This window comes from Rutilus rutilus (assembly GCF_951802725.1).
Source record: "Rutilus rutilus genome assembly, chromosome: 8".
NCBI lineage: Eukaryota > Metazoa > Chordata > Actinopteri > Cypriniformes > Leuciscidae > Rutilus > Rutilus rutilus.
In genome coordinates, this window is record NC_140222.1 from 5,762,064 (window position 1) to 5,778,313 (window position 16,250).

Consider the following 16,250-nt stretch of genomic DNA (forward strand, 5'->3'; position numbering starts at 1 on the left):
AGGTCTTACCTTGTGCCAGCCTCTCCAACCTCTTGCCGTGCTCGGGAGGAATCGCATACCTGCGGTGAAGAGGAAAAATCCGAGATCAATTAATGGGATCAATAGAAAAGACGAGAGAGAAAGACACTGGAGGGACACACAGCGAGACGCCTCTGTGCGAATCAACCTCTGATCATCACACGCTTTTCTACAGCCCTTGAAAACATGAAACGCGCACACAGAACATTTCACCCCTATTTCACATTCACCAGTCACACGGTAGTTTAAAGACAAAGGTACTCAAATGTCACAAAGACAAAGCCTGGAAAATTACTGCACGAGGGCCAATTTATTTAGGCTAATCGGCTCAAACATGCGCAATAATAATATTCCCCTCGAAGCTACAGACTGTGCTGCTTAATTTGAAATTATTTTGCTGGAGATGGAAACAGTACAATATATTCTGAGCTGCTGAAGGTTCAATTCGCTTGACGTGGTTATTGACATTGCCTGTATTAGCCTAATTATTTCCTCAAGTTTCCAGAGAGCCGAAACCCTCCCGAGGCCCTGAACGCAAATGTAAATCCGGTGCATCACCCTGCCCTGGGCTCCAGCTTCAAATCACACGTTCACAATGAGGAGAACATGAGTTTGGGAGGCTTTTGAGCTGCGTCACACTGCCCTCTACTGGCGGCAGGAGACAAAACAGGGATTTTACAGGCAAGTGGCACTTTCAAGTTAAACACAGGCCAATTTCACAGCAGTGGTTTTCTCTACACAGATGGAGGATCATCTGAAAGTCAACTGAATACCAAGTGGACGGATTAAAAGGTTGTGTTTGTATGCAGCTGATGGGATTCAAAGGAAGAGCTTGTTTTATTTCATAATGTGCTGTTGCTTTTACTGAAGTAAAAGGAGTAAAAGTACAAGGAACTGAAAGAACACCATGGCTTGACTTCTGCATGTACTAACCAAACATGAACAAAAACGGGATGGAAGTAGATGAAAGGTGGCTAGTTAGCAGTATGCGATTCCCATGTGATGATATAGTTAAGGAGCTCTGTGCCTCTTAAAACTCTATGAACGCTGCTCTTGATACCCTACAACACAACTACTAGCAAACTTTCACACAGGAGGTATTCTTGCATTCAAAAACATCGAGACACAATCTAAACACAATATATCTGGATCTTTAGACATTTGAACAACTTTAATATAGTGTCTTAAATCTATGTTGCTCATGGCGCAAAACACTGCAAAGCAGCGAGGTGCCAAAGACGTCCAAAGTAGACCAATAGTACAATTCAACCTGCAAACAAACATGGTTGCTACCCAGCAAGCAAACTGAGGTTTAAAAGACGTCTAATAGCCGTCCAAACACAGCCCAGACATCTAGGCAAAATTTGGGTTGTCAGTGAAAATTGAATAGACGTCTAACTATAGCCCAAGAATAGACACACAGGCTACTACGCATAGAACGTGTCAAAGAAATGAAATCAAACACATGATGGAATATCACACATCTCGCAAGTTATTTTGGCAAAAACGACATCAAACCAAATTCAAGGTTATTTTGGCTAGTAAGTGTGTTACTCATAGCCGGACTCTATCGGGGCTATAGTTAACCTAGACAGTGAAATGACGCTATTGGTTGCTGGGTAATTTGTTGCATGTATTGAGAACTGCCTTGAAACACCAAAGACGAAGTCATCAAGAAATCGAACGGCTGCCCACAAGTGCCCCAAACGCCAACAATTCTGAAGACATTGGCAGTAGTAGATTTAATTTGGTGTTTGAGGTGCCACCACAGATCAATAATAATTAGATGTGTCTTACTCTCTCCTTTTCTTGCAGATAAAAGCCAGATCTGATAGGTGGCTGTAATTAGGGTAGAAACGCTTCCTGCCAGCAGGAGTAGCTTTACACCCCACTAGCCCCACCAGATAAAGCTGACAGTAACTCTATCTGGCAACCAATACAGCGGAAGCTCGATTCGATCTGGGACTGTCTGGGGGAAAAAGGCAAGTATGGATGAAAATCACACCGGGTCACCAGAAATCAAGCCAAATCTAAGGGGTTTGACTTGGTGTGACTGGAAACGCCCACTTGGAGGAAGGCCTCTAGTCTCTTGTGGTTTCTCAAGTACCACCAGAACAAAGGAATTAACAAAAAACGTCCAATAAATACCGTTTGAGATTTTGAGACAAGGGTACTTAGGAGCCCGGGCATATGTAAGGGACGCATCCCATTTACCTTGCTTACGGCCAATGAAACAATTCCATACTTCACTTCCCAAATGTGATATCTCTCCAATCCCATGCTGGCAGCACAAAACCCCAACCTGCCAAACGGCATCGACGCAACCGGCAGCGTTAAGGTTTTATTTGTCATCATCTTGAAGAGGACAGGAACAAGAAAACAAGCAATAAGAATCAAGCTATCCCCTCGGCTGCGACACTCCCTCTCCCAGCGATTATTTCCGGCAGCGTGCGCAACACTTTGGGCCGCTCCGCAATCTTTAAGAATCTGACACTAGATCTCAGGAGGCGGCGAGAATTATGACTTTGATGGGAGGAGAGTTGGAGGCGAATGAAGTTAATTTCACAGTGACTGAACAGAGGGTTAGGCAAACAGCTACCACACACACTTTAACATACTGTAATTACCAGAAAAGTAAAACGGATTCAATTTCAAAAAGCAGAAGGGGGTGTTTGGATGGGGAGGACGAGAGCGCACACATAGTTGCATTAAGCCGAGTTGAAGAGTGAGTACATTTTCTCCTCTTTTTCCTTTCCTCCCCCCTCCCCCTGAGCAAGAGTCTTGCTGTTCTCTGTTATGCAGAGAAGCGACGGAAAGTTAACTTGAGATAAGGCCTCCGGAGAGCGAGAGAAAGAGAGAATGCTTAGCTAGAGACATCAAGAGCTAACACTTCAGAGAGATATGAGGACACAGAAGAAATGGAGACGGAAAGATACTCAAGAGAGCAAGTAAGACTTATGCAAGACCTCTCAAAGAATCATGGTTTTGCACCCTTATCCATTTGGACAACTGTGCGTACCGGACCAGGAACCAAACACGCTACAACCCTTTCACATGATCCATGTCAATGAATGCATTAAACTCTACGGACACAAGCGTAAAGCAATAGCATAAAATCTGGCTCTAAAGCAACTTTAAATAAGGAATCCTTGATGTTACCTCTTGCATTTGCGTTCACTGTTTTAGGGATCCCACATCTTTTGATCAGGGATTAGAAGTTAAAGGGTTTCATTACAGTTTGTTATTAGGGGAAACAGTATTTTTTTTACATCAGACTCTCAGGTTAAGAAGCATCTTTTCCAAATTGTAACTGGACAGAAAAATACTTTTAACTTTCCTTAAAGGAACAATGCAGTTGTAACTTATGCATTGGGAAATAATATTTTTACATTCAGACTCTTAGGTTACAAGGCCTCTTTTCCAAATCATAACTGGACAGAACAAGATAAAAAAAAGAAAAGAAAAAGGTAAACAACACTCCTTTAAGAAACAGATGCGGTTTTAACTTATGAATCTGTGAAACATTTACTTACTGGTGTGTTTATGTACTTCTGACTTGATTTAGAGGATAAGGGTGACTGATGCTTGAAAGAAAACGCTTTTTTTTGTTACAAAAAGCGCTAGTTGTCCATGCGCTCTTAAAAGGAAGTCATTCTGAAAGTTCACAAAAATTCTTTTTTTAATTAAATACGTTTAAAACACTTACCAGCATTACCACCAGTGCAGAGCATCATTAACCCTTTAGAACCGGCTGTGTCGTCGCCGACACATACCAGCAAGCTGTATTCATTTGACCTTAACCGTTTGCACTATCAAAACCATTCAAATTGCCCCTGACAGTCGACAACATGCGCTTTTCTGCAATATGCGGCTTATTACGGTAATTTCATGCTTTCCGTCTGCAAATGACAGCAGCGTGGGAAGGAAGGATTTGAACAGAGAGATACGACGTGCGGCAGGTTAGAGTGTTTTGGATTGCATAAAATAATTAAAGCAGCGAACAAATACATGGCGAAAGAAGTGTTAGACAGCAGAAGAGGGGATTGGGATGATTTTTAATGAAACTTGGGAGGCGGATGGCCGTTACTCTTTCACGTATCTAAGCATGTGTATGCGTATGAAAAAAAGAAAAATGAAAACTGTGCAACCCAATGTCACAAAAAAAGACTTGTATACATGTATTATAGTTCATTTTTCAACTTTAAAGTGTTAGTTTCTTTCGTTCATGATTTTTTCAGTTTTTTTTTTTCCAAATAAAAATCAGTAAATTTATTCTCGAATTTGTCTATTTAAATTCTATTTACAAACTCACCACACACAATAATGGTCAATAACTGTAATTTGTTGAAAGCTAATCTTTTTCTAAAAAAGATGACACCTTGCACATTAAGACAGCACATTGTTTTAGAATTGTACAGTCAAAAAAAGAAAAAAAATCAACATATGTGAAAAACACCTATTTTAGCTTCAGGTTCTAAAGGGTTAAATTATATTTTCGTGATCGCGGGAACCCTGTCGTTTACTGCGTCAACTTCCTACTTTCAACCCTAGTCTTAAAAACCTTCCTTTCGTGAAGCAACCTATTATGCATTTCACGTCACACACGTTGTTTGTGTTGAATCCCTTTGCAGTCCGCACGAAGATTGAACATTCACTCTTAGTGATTGACTAGTCTGATTGGCTACTGATTTTCCAGCTCGAGGAAAAGACACGGGATGCACAGATGGATGAAATATCACTCCGTACAACAGCCCGAGATGCTGACAAAACAGCTGCGTCTAATGAACGCTCAAGTTTGAGAGCAACAGTGGCTTCTTCAAGACGACGCAAGCCAAGGGCGTAAAGCACTAGTGTGCGAGTATGCAAAACACACATGCATCCTTCTCAAAAGAGTGGGAAAAAATGACAGGACACACCAGGGAGGAGATCAAACACGAAGAAAAGAAATGTCTTTAGTGAGCTCACATGTGGAAAAAGGACACTAGGAGCATGTTTATTTGAAGTCTCTCCCAGCACAGGAAAGACATCAGGATGGAAAATTGTGTATTCTGAACCTCAAAATACTGTATTAAAGTCTCTCTCCGCAGGAAAGGAGAGTCAATTGAACTTCAGGGAAACAAAACAACAGAATACCAAGTCATTTCAAAGGCATTTTGCTTTGGATTGAGAGATGTTATGCTTGATTTACACGTCTTTAAATCAGTACAGTATCTCAATGTAACATTATCTAATGAATAAAAACATGGCAAATACTTCAACATGTGCTGCATTTTTGGCTTACACACTACGTCTCATTTACGTACATCTAACGCTCTAGAGAATTTACTTCACAACGAAGTGTGTCTGAAACGATTTGCTCTGCCGTAAAGAGCCTGTTGTGAGTTTAAATGCGGCAAGAGCGAGATACAGTGAGACAAAGCACACATGATTCATCTCTCTCGATGACATCATCCTGAACGTTCACAGCTGATGTGAATGACTACAGCGCCGCCATGTGGTCAAAAGCTGAACGACATTAAAGTTCCTTCAGATTGTGCCCACAGATTATGGTACAGGAGGGTACTGTAAAATAAACATAAAATCTAGTTTTGTGAGACACGTATTGTCGCTCAAACTAATGGACCACCGTTTTATCTTCACAAGACCTATACGTGGCAATTAGTTTTTTGGCAAAATGACTAAATACGAACATATTTAGCCACTTTCATCTAGTTTATGCGTTCAAAATATGGCCTATAAACCCCTTTGAATCTTTTGAACTCAGCTAAACGCGAATGCGTGATGCTCACCAGGACTTTGGTTGGCCGAAATGCAGGTAGTTGATGCTGTAGAGGTCCATGTCCTCCGTGTGCCACGCAAAGGTGGTTTTCCACATGCCGAAGTACAGGTACGGTGTGTTCACTCCCTCGATGACGATCCCACACTCCTGCTCCACCATGTCCAGAAGAGTGTTTAGATGGCCGATGTTCCACTCCGTAATCTCCTTTACGAGGAAAAAAAAACATCGTACAAACATTTATATGACTGATTATACACAAGATTTACGGCATGCACAAGCAAAGAAAACAAATAAATCATCATAATTCAGCTGCAATGACTGAAAGTTTTGTATAAACACTCCTGATATGGAAATATTTTAACAAAATGTTTTTGACTGCATTTGTGGCATAATATTGTTTACCATATAGAAAATTAACTTTTTTCAAGATATAAATACGAGAACTAAATTTGATTAATTTTTTTTTTTATAAAACCCCCCCAAAAATGTATTGGTAACACTTTATTTTACGGTGTCCTTATACATATGTTACATGTACTTACCATAGTAATAACAGTAAATTATGCATAATTACATGCGACTAACCCTAAACCAAACCCTAATCCTACCCTGACCCTATAATAAGTACATGTAGTTCCTTAATATTACTCAGTACTTAAATATATAATTACACTGTAACAATGACACCTTAAAATAAAGTAAGTAACCAAATTATTTAAAGGAGCCATGATCAAAAATACAAGCTTCACAAATTCTACATTTGAAGACCTTACAAAATGATACAAAAATACCTTTAAATAAACTTAATTGGATGAAAAACAATTTGATTAAACATTTAAGTTAAAGGATCTATGGACAAAAATACAAGCTTCACAAATTCTACTTTTAACAACTTTACAATAAATGTTACAAAAATGATAAAATATGTTGAATAAAACAAAGTTTGGTCAAAAACAACTTAATAAAAAACAAAAAAAAATGAAAGAAGTCCTGAACAACAATACAACCTTACAATAATGCTACAAAAAAAAAAAAAAAAAAACTTACAAATACCTTTTAAAACAAAACAAAATTTGATCAAAACCGATTTAATAAAAAACTAACTTAAAATTATGAATTTAAATTTAAATAAATTTTAACGACCTTAAAATTATGCTATAAAAACACAAACATACCTTAAAAAAGTCCCTTTAAATAACCAAAATAAGAACAAAAATACAAGCTTCACAGTTTCTACTTTTAACAACTTTAAAATTATGCTATAAAAACATTTTATTTTTTATGTAAAATTACAAATATAGTCATTTTTGCAATGGCTTTACGCTGATAAACATCCAGTTATCCCTCACAGATGTCATTTCTGCTTAGATATTTCTATTTGAAAAGTTACATGCAAAAATATCACATGGCTTTCCATGGCCAAGATAGGACTTATATGGGTTATAACTTACAGTCAAGGTAAGCAAACGATCAATCACATTCAAACTTATCACATGTTAAGCTATACTTTTGACACCATTTATATTTTATGCACTTATAACTTGGCCAAATGTTGGCCAAGTGTGAAGTAGCTGTGATTTCTGTTTTAGAAAAGTCAACAAAAGTGTTTGTGCTAAAGACGTAACCGGATGTTTCGTGACTCACCGGGTCGTAGATGGAGCCGCTGACATCAGCACCGTAAATGGGCGAGACAAACGTCAGGTTTTTCCAGTACTTCCTTTCCAGGTCATCAAAGTCTTTGTGTTGAGGGGTGCAGTACCTGCGAAGTGGAAATTATGCTTGAAGGATCAAAGAAAAACAGTTGTTATGCCCTGTTTGAGGCATAACTTGCATCTTAAAGGGATAGTTCACCCAAAAATGAAAATTCTGTCATCATTTACTCACCCTCAAGTTGTTCCAAATCTGTATGAGTTTCTTTGTTCTGCTGAACACAAAGGAAGATATTTGGAAGAATATTTGTAATCAACAGATCTCGGTCCCCATTGACTTCCATAGTAGGAAAAAAAATATACTATGGTAGTCAATGGGGACCGAGATCTGTTTGGTTACAAACATTCTTCCAAATATCTTCCTTTGTGTTCAGCAGAACAAAGAAACTCATACAGATTTGGAACAACTTGAGGGTGAGTAAATGATGACAGAATTTTCATTTTTGGGTGAACTATCCCTTTAAATCTACATTAAAACAGTTTTTTGTCAAAATACTCATGAAAACGTGTGCTTCTTACAAGCCAAACGGTGCATTTCAGTTCAGCTTTACTCACATTATCGACAGATAAGACGGCAAAACTTTACAAAGAACCCGCGTTATAAAAATTGGCTCTGATAAAACAAACCGTACTTTTTACTATTGGCCAGTTTGCGATATTCTCCGACCGTCATGGACTTCTTCTGGATGTTGTATTGAGTGAAGAGTCCCGACTGGCCGGTCACCACTTGCATGATGGGAGCGGGAATGACCATGTCTTCAATGGTATCGTAGGAACGCCGTGGCTTCCACTCTTTCGGTGGAATAACCTGAGCGTCGGAAGATGAGAAAAATAAAATGACCAATGTACTTTAATAAAGGTGATCCACACATCTACAATTAGATTTTATCATTATCATTAGTCATTATGTTTGTTCAAGTCCTTAGCAGACAAATGACAATCTTGGTGTTACTCAAAGAATAAATGCGTTCATCAAATATTAATCAAGGTTCATGTAAATTTATTTATATATATATATATATACATACATACATATATATATATATATATATATATATATATATATATATATAGTTCATTGTCATTCATAACAAATCAATGTTTATGTATATTAATGTTTACATTATAAAAATTATGCATAATACATTCATTTTTATTTATGCAACTTGAAATGTTCTAAAATACATTAACCAAGATTAAGAATTTATAATTTAAGTGCATTCGTTCATTTTAATTTTTGGAGAAGATAGGTTGGATAAAAAGTTAAAATTTAACGAAGTAAAGGCTCTTAAATATTGTTCGATAAACAGTTTTTAATGGCCAACATCGATACGTATAAAAACATTATACAAAAATAAGTAAATTGCTAAATTTTGTGATTATTTTAAGGATTTTGCATTATTATGGTACATAATAGTATTTATTATTAACAAAATTAGTACTGAACTGTATTTACATTTACTAAAACTTATCATTATTGCTACTGTCAGTTTTAGAAGTCAAAACTTTTCAACAATTTACTGAAATACGCATGAAGTTACAATAAGTACAGTTTTATGCCATTTAATCATAGGTTTTTGTTCATTTTTTACTTATGCTAATACATTTCAAGTTGTGTAAATTCAATTCAATAACTAGTTAAATAGAAATGAACATGAATCAACAATAACAGGTTTATAAATTAACATTAACCTAGATTGATAAATACTTTAAAAAAGTGTTGTTCATTGTTTATTCATGATCCTTACAGCATTAAGTGACTGTAGACATCTTGCACACTGAATCTTTTTAAACGTGAAAGTCCCCCAGTGGTGAAAATCCAGTTTTTAATGTTGTTTATGTGTCTATATGGTGTTTTTAATATGCTTAAACCATGTATAGAGTCATAAGTCGACAGCATTGCTGAGTATTTCCTCCTTAAAACTGCAGTGAACCAAAGACAGTCTCAAAAACACGCTTTGAAATTGCTGGTGTTTCTGACGTCACAAACTACCTTGTAACCAATCAGATCAACGTGTGATCGTCAACCAGTGGATCTCTGAGCTGAGTGAGTGTGTGGGGGCGGGGCTCATTTGCATATTCATAGAACCACGTATACTAAATGAGGCAAGGGTGTCGAGTTACATTCAAGCTATATTAAGGCATAAAGAAAAAGAAAAAACTTTTAAATATGTTGTTTTGGTGATCATAGATGAGTTTTAAGAGATAACATGATTAACTACAGGGGGACTTTAAACTGAAGGTAAACCTTCATCGATACCTTTGCCAGACCCGCACGATGAGCTCCTTGAGTCTCGATGTAAGCCACGTACTTCCCGAAGTCCTTGAACTCCTCCATGGTGGGTCTGAAGGTCATGATCTTGTAGGAGGAGTTCGCCGCTGGAGGAGGAGCTGGTTCTGGGATTGGTGGTTCTGGTGTGATTTCTGGTGCCGATGGTTCTGGTTTTATTTCTGGGGCCGGTTCTGTGGTCGGTTCCTGGGCTGGATCTGAAACCGGTTCCTCGCATGGCTGTGGATTCGAGTCCATGTTTGGTTCTACTGGCGAATCCTGAGCAGTTTCTGCTTGTGGAGTCATGTCTAAAGCGGGTTCGGGTTTTGCGAGGGCCTCGGGGTTCGGGTCTGGAGGTAAAGACCGGTCCATGACTGCAGGTCAGCGAATGCTGCGGACGGACATACAAAAACATCACAGATCAAAAATCAGCCTGATTCAATAACAGCAGCACTATCCAAAACACTCATATTTTACAAATGAAAACAATTAAAATGTTCAGAGAAAAGCTGCAAAATTTGTTATAAGTATAAAACTAATCAATGAATTCATTTAATCAGAAATAATATCTGGTAGTTGAGGAATTTTTTCTGGTAGTTGAGGAATAACTTTACTGTAAATTTTAGATTTTCTAACATCAATATTTTAGGTTACAATTTAAATGAATGTAAATGAGAAAATGTGTCCTTAAAGACAAAATTATACAAAGGAAATAGTTTTTAAAGGGTGACAAAAACATCCCCAATTCATATTTTACAAATGAAAACAATTAAAATGTTCAGAGAAAAACTTAAAAATGTATTATAAGTATAAAACTAATCAAAAAATCGATGTACTATAATTTATTCTCTCATTTCAGCCAATCAGAAGAAATATTATCTGGTAGTTGAGGAATAACTTTTCTGTAATATTTTTACTTTCTTACATCACTATTTTAGGTTAGATTAAGTTAAATAAGCTTGAATCAATGAACTTATAACTTAAGAATAAAACTAATCTACAAAACAAAGCCTTTTTTTCTTTAATTCATTCAATTGGAAAAAAAATTCTGGTAGTTGAGGAATAACTTTACTGTAATTTTTAGATTTTATAACATCAATACTTTAGGTTACAATTTAAATGAATGCATATGAGAAAGTGTGTATATTTCATGCACTTAAAGACAAAAATACACACACACAAAAAAATTTTTTTAAAGGGTGACAAAAACACCCCCAATTCATATTTTACAAATGAAAACAATTAAAATGTTCAGAGAAAAGCTGAAAAATGTATTATAAGTATAAAACTAATCAATAAATCGATGTACTATAATTTATTCTCTCATTTCAGCCAATCAGAATATGATCTGGTAGTTGAGGAATAACTTTTCTGTAATATTTTGACTTTCTTACATCACTATTTTAGGTTAGATTAAGTTAAATAAGCTTGAATCAATGAACTTATACCTTAAGAATAAAACTAATCTACAAATCAAACCCTTTTTTTTCTTTAATTCATTCAATCAGAAATAATTTCTGGTAGTTGAGGAATAACTTTACTGTAATTTTTTGATTTAATAACATCAATATTTTAGGTTACAATTTAAATGAATGCATATGAGAAAGTGTGTATATTTCATGCACTTAAAGACAAAAATACACACAAAAAAAAAAGTTTTTAAAGGGTAACAAAAACACCCCCAATTCATATTTTACAAATGAAAACATTTAAAATATTCAGAGAAAAACTGCTGAGATGAACTAACAAGCTGAAAAACAAATTATACGTATAAAACTAATCTATGAATCAATTTACTATAACTTTTTCTAAAATTATGAGATAATCATAAACGTTAGTTGGTAGTTGAGGAATAACATCTCTGTAAATTATTGATTTTCTAACATTAATATTTTAGGTTTGGTCAATCCAAAATAAGCCTGAATCAATAAAAATGAGATAATCATAAACGTTAGTTGGTAGTTGAGGAATAACATCTCTGTAAATTATTGATTTTCTAACATTAATATTTTAGGTTTGGTCAATCCAAAATAAGCCTGAATCAATGAACGTATAATTTACGAATACAACTATTATATATGAATCAAAACTTTTTATTCTACATTAATCAAAACTTTTTTCCTCATTTCAGTCAAATAGATGTAATATCTGGCAGTTGAGGAATAACTTTTTTTTATTTTCTAACATTAATATTTTAGGTTAGGTTAATTTACAATAAACCTGAAATCAATGAACTTACAAACTTAAGTTAAGAATAAAACTAATCTACGAATCAAAAACTTTTTTTTTCTTCAATTCAGTCCATCAGAAATAATAGTTGAGAAATATTACCTTTTCTGTAATATTTCTATATTTTAACATCAATATTTTAGGTTAGGTTAATTTAAAATAAGCCTAAATCAATTAAATTTTAAACAAATTTTCTGTAATTATTTTATTTTCCAAAATCAATATTTCTGGATTAGGTTATATAAGCCTGACTCAATAGCTGGGTTTCCATACAAACGTGAAGCGAATCTTTTCAAAATTTCGTAAAAACAACAACAACAACAAAAAACAAATGCGAATTAGGTGCGTTTAGGGGGGAGGGGGGGTCGATACTTTCAATACTGACGCGGTATCAAAGGATCGATCCTCACATAAAAATATCGATCCAAATTTTTTTTTACGTCAGAACGGAGGCTCACTTTTGGCCAGCATCACACGCATCACAGATACACATGACCAGCGTCGGCCAATAGTGAGCCTACGTTCTGAAGTACAACCCAGAAGCGCTGCGCTGTTATACTACGTGAACTCACTCAGAGAAACACACAGAAGAACATGAAGAGTTGAATAAAGTCTTATTTTTGTTTGTTTTTCACACTAAAAGTATTCTTGTCACTTCATAAACTTAAGGTTGAGCCACTGTAGTCACTTGGACTATTTTAAACATTGTCTTTACTAACTTTTCTGGGCCGGCAAGTTTCAATTACAGAGAAGCCTATGGAGGAGTGAGCCAGCTCTCAGATTTAATCAGAAATATCTTAATTTGTGTTCTGAAGATGAACAAAAGTCTGACGAGGGAGAGTAATTACTCACAGAATTTTCATGTTTGGGTGAACTAACCCTTTAACGCTTATTTTGCAAAAGTCAAAAACCACCTCAAGCGAGTGTAAAAAAAGTTTTTTTTGCCGTTTCCATCACTAGTAGTTTCTGATACTTCAAAATGCGCATAAAAACAGGGTGATGGAAACATAGCTAGTGAAAACATAAGTGTTGTGGGTGAGAAAAAGCTTTTTTTTTTAAACACAAACTGTACTGAGAGAAACGAGCTGACAAACTATAATAAACTTAAAGGGATACTCCACTTTATTTGGTCTCCGGGTCTGGCGGTACCACTTTTAGCATAGATCATTGAATCGGACAAGACCATTAGCATCTCTCTCAAAAAAATGACCAAAGAGTCTCGATATTTTTCCTATTTAAAGCTTGACTCTTCTGTAGTTACATCGTGTACTAAGACTGACGAAAAATGAAAAGTTGTGATTTTCTAGGCTGATATGGCTAGGAACTATACTCTCATTCCTGCGTAATAATCAAGAAACTTTGCTGCCGTACCATGAGTCCAGCAGGTGTAATGATATGACGCAGCGCCTGAAAATAGGTCTAATAGGTTAGACAAACTTAGTCCCGGTCACGTTGGAAGTTACTGAGCTGGGGACTATTTTCAGGCGCTGCGTCATATCATTACACCTGCTGGACTCATGGTACGGCAGCAAAGTTTCTTGATTATTACGCAGGAATGAGAGTATAGTTCCTAGCCATATCAGCCTAGAAAATCACAACTTTACATTTTTCGTCAGTCTTAGTACACGATGTAACTACAGAAGAGTCAAGCTTTAAATAGGAAAAATATCAAGACTCTTTGGTCATTTTTTTGAGAGAGATGCTAATGGTCCTGTCCGATTCAATGATCTATGCTAAGCTATGCTAAAAGTGGTACTGCCAGACCCGGAGACCGGCTGAATGGATTCGAAAACGGTAAAACTCAACTGTTTAACTCTGGGGGAGTTGTAAAAGTTGTATCACTTTAAGAATAAAACTAATCTATGAATCAAAACAGTTTTCTTTCGCTCAGTCAAACAGAAATTACAGTTGGTAGGAGTGGAATAACTTGTCTTTACTCTTTATATCTTTCATCTATTTAAATCTTCACTAGTTCATTTCAAAGGCCCTGCGATGTGAGATTAATTATTAAAGTACAAATATTCCAGGTAGTCTCTTAATTAGGCTAATATAAAACTGCACGAATAAAAAAACGATTCAAGAATAGAAAAATGTTGTTTGAAGCACTTTTAGATATTGGCTATAGCATGTCGTCACCTCTTAAAATGTAATTTAAAGTGCAAACTCGGATTTACAAACCACAAATGTATTAAGAAACATGATCAAAACGTATAAAATAAAAGCATAAAAAAGCTAAACGTTTTCAACACAGTCCAATTCCCAAAGCAAAACTCCCAGACTTGACTACTGTCACCGTACGGAAATCCTGGTCTGACCTGTTGCATTGCACACGCAAAACATGAGCACAAACAGCCCATGTTATAAAACATGTGGGCGAACAGGATCTTTGTGGACAAGTTTGAAATAAATGCACATCAATACAAAGCATAACCTCAATACAAATACATGCCATTACCTTTGCAATCTCTTCTGCCCTGAATTTGCATGTTTTAGCAAATGCAAATATTACTTCTCATTATTCCTTAAGGCACATTTTGAACAACAAAGATGCTATTTTAAAGCACAGTAGTAGTACAAATGCTAAATTAATTCTGTATTATAGTTTTTATTATCATTTCATCATGAATTTTGAAGTCGCCAACCATGATAACATTATAAAATAGTCAACTAAACTAAAATAGCTTCAAATTAAAACACAGCCTGACGACGAGCATGAAGCTTTGCATGATATTTTCTTATGCAGTGGATTTAAATATCAGGTGGCTTGATTTAAATGGCATGCAAATAGCAACTAGCTACTATATATGACTAAATTATAATATTATCAATAATAGCTAGAAAGTTTCCCTTTGCTTGAGACAGAAACAGACTGACTTCATGCTCTCTCCACACAGATAAAACTTTAAATCACCATCTTATATTGGATTATATTTTAACGACTACACAAGATTATGCATGCATGAAATAAATAATCAATAACTTCATCCCAGCTTAACGTACCAAACCAAGCAGACAGCTTTATTTAACTGTTACTTTGATCAGATATTAATACTCATGCCATCGCTGATTTTTTACAACAGAGAATATTGCATGCATAACTGATATAAATCAATAACATTAAACAAAACTCAAATTGACATGCATCTTTCACTGCTTTCTTTGCCTTTCACTGAATGTAGAGCATTTAATGTTATTTATTTATATATTTAATAATTTTGCAGCTAAATATTACCATAAACCAAATGGATGGATTTCCATTGCTCTTACATACACACATAATCATACTATTGACTATATGCATTAGCATAAAGATTACCTATGCATTGAAATACAAATATATAATAATAACTACATTCAAAACACAGCCCAGCTCAAGAACAAAACAAATGCTTTTCCATGACAGCTTTCTGTTAATGTCTTGCTTAATTTGATTAGACATTATTAAATCACACTACGATCTGAGCTACCATAAATATTATGCATGCATTCAACAAATAATCAATAAATGTATGCAAAATGTATCTCAGCTCAAATACACAGTATTGTGTTATAACATTCGCTTACTATATTTTATTAGCCACATAATCAATGTAAAATTGCCAGTGTTCATCTCAGCTCAAGTTCAAACAGCATTAGATATGCAGGGGGTTTAAATGGCCTTTGTGTAGCTAAAATGCATCATGGCTACTAGGGCAAAATGCATTCAAAAATCACACCTAAGCTATTAAGCCAGTGCATATACATCACATACTGTGACCTATGGTATAAATGCACGCCTGTATTTACGAGCAATAGCTTTAGTGTGCTCATATTTCTCATTAGTAGCGTTTATGCTGCTGGTTTGACAAGCTTATCAACACAGCTGCTCTGTAGCATCTCAAATAACAATAAAAACTCATCCATTGCCCGCGGGTTCGACCCGAAACCATTACATCAACGGTATCTATCGCTTTACCTCCTGCTCGGGCTCGTTTCTCGCTCTTTTTTCGCTGTTTTCTTCTCGATTCTGTCCGTTTTCTGGTTTCGAAAGGCTCGATAGTGTTACAGCAGCGCTGGGCCGCGGCTCCGCCCACTGCAGCGCGACGTGTGCTGTGATTGGCCGGAGCGCCGTGTCGCGTAGTCGCCCATTGGCTGGCGTGTTTGATTGATGGCTCAACTGGCCTATCGCCTTGTGTTTGTGCATTCTACTAACACGGAAAACACGTACCTCACGAAATAACAAGTGTCTTCCGGTATGACATATCTG

General features: G+C 36.0%; 1 protein-coding gene across 1 annotated transcript in view; it reads right to left on the reverse strand.

Moving 5' to 3' along the window:
- The window catches only part of kdm4b (lysine (K)-specific demethylase 4B), a 65,170-nt gene extending 49,069 nt beyond the window's left edge, over positions 1–16,101 (reverse strand). The window contains exons 1-6 of the mRNA XM_084417252.1: positions 15,960–16,101; positions 9,767–10,166; positions 8,139–8,314; positions 7,442–7,556; positions 5,808–6,001; positions 10–59 (exon numbers count right to left, since the gene is read on the reverse strand). Of these exons, the coding sequence (XP_084273378.1) occupies positions 10–59; positions 5,808–6,001; positions 7,442–7,556; positions 8,139–8,314; positions 9,767–10,147 (916 nt within the window). The 5' untranslated portion in view covers positions 10,148–10,166; positions 15,960–16,101. The remainder of the gene's footprint in view (positions 1–9; positions 60–5,807; positions 6,002–7,441; positions 7,557–8,138; positions 8,315–9,766; positions 10,167–15,959) is intronic.
- Positions 16,102–16,250: the final 149 nt, after the last annotated feature.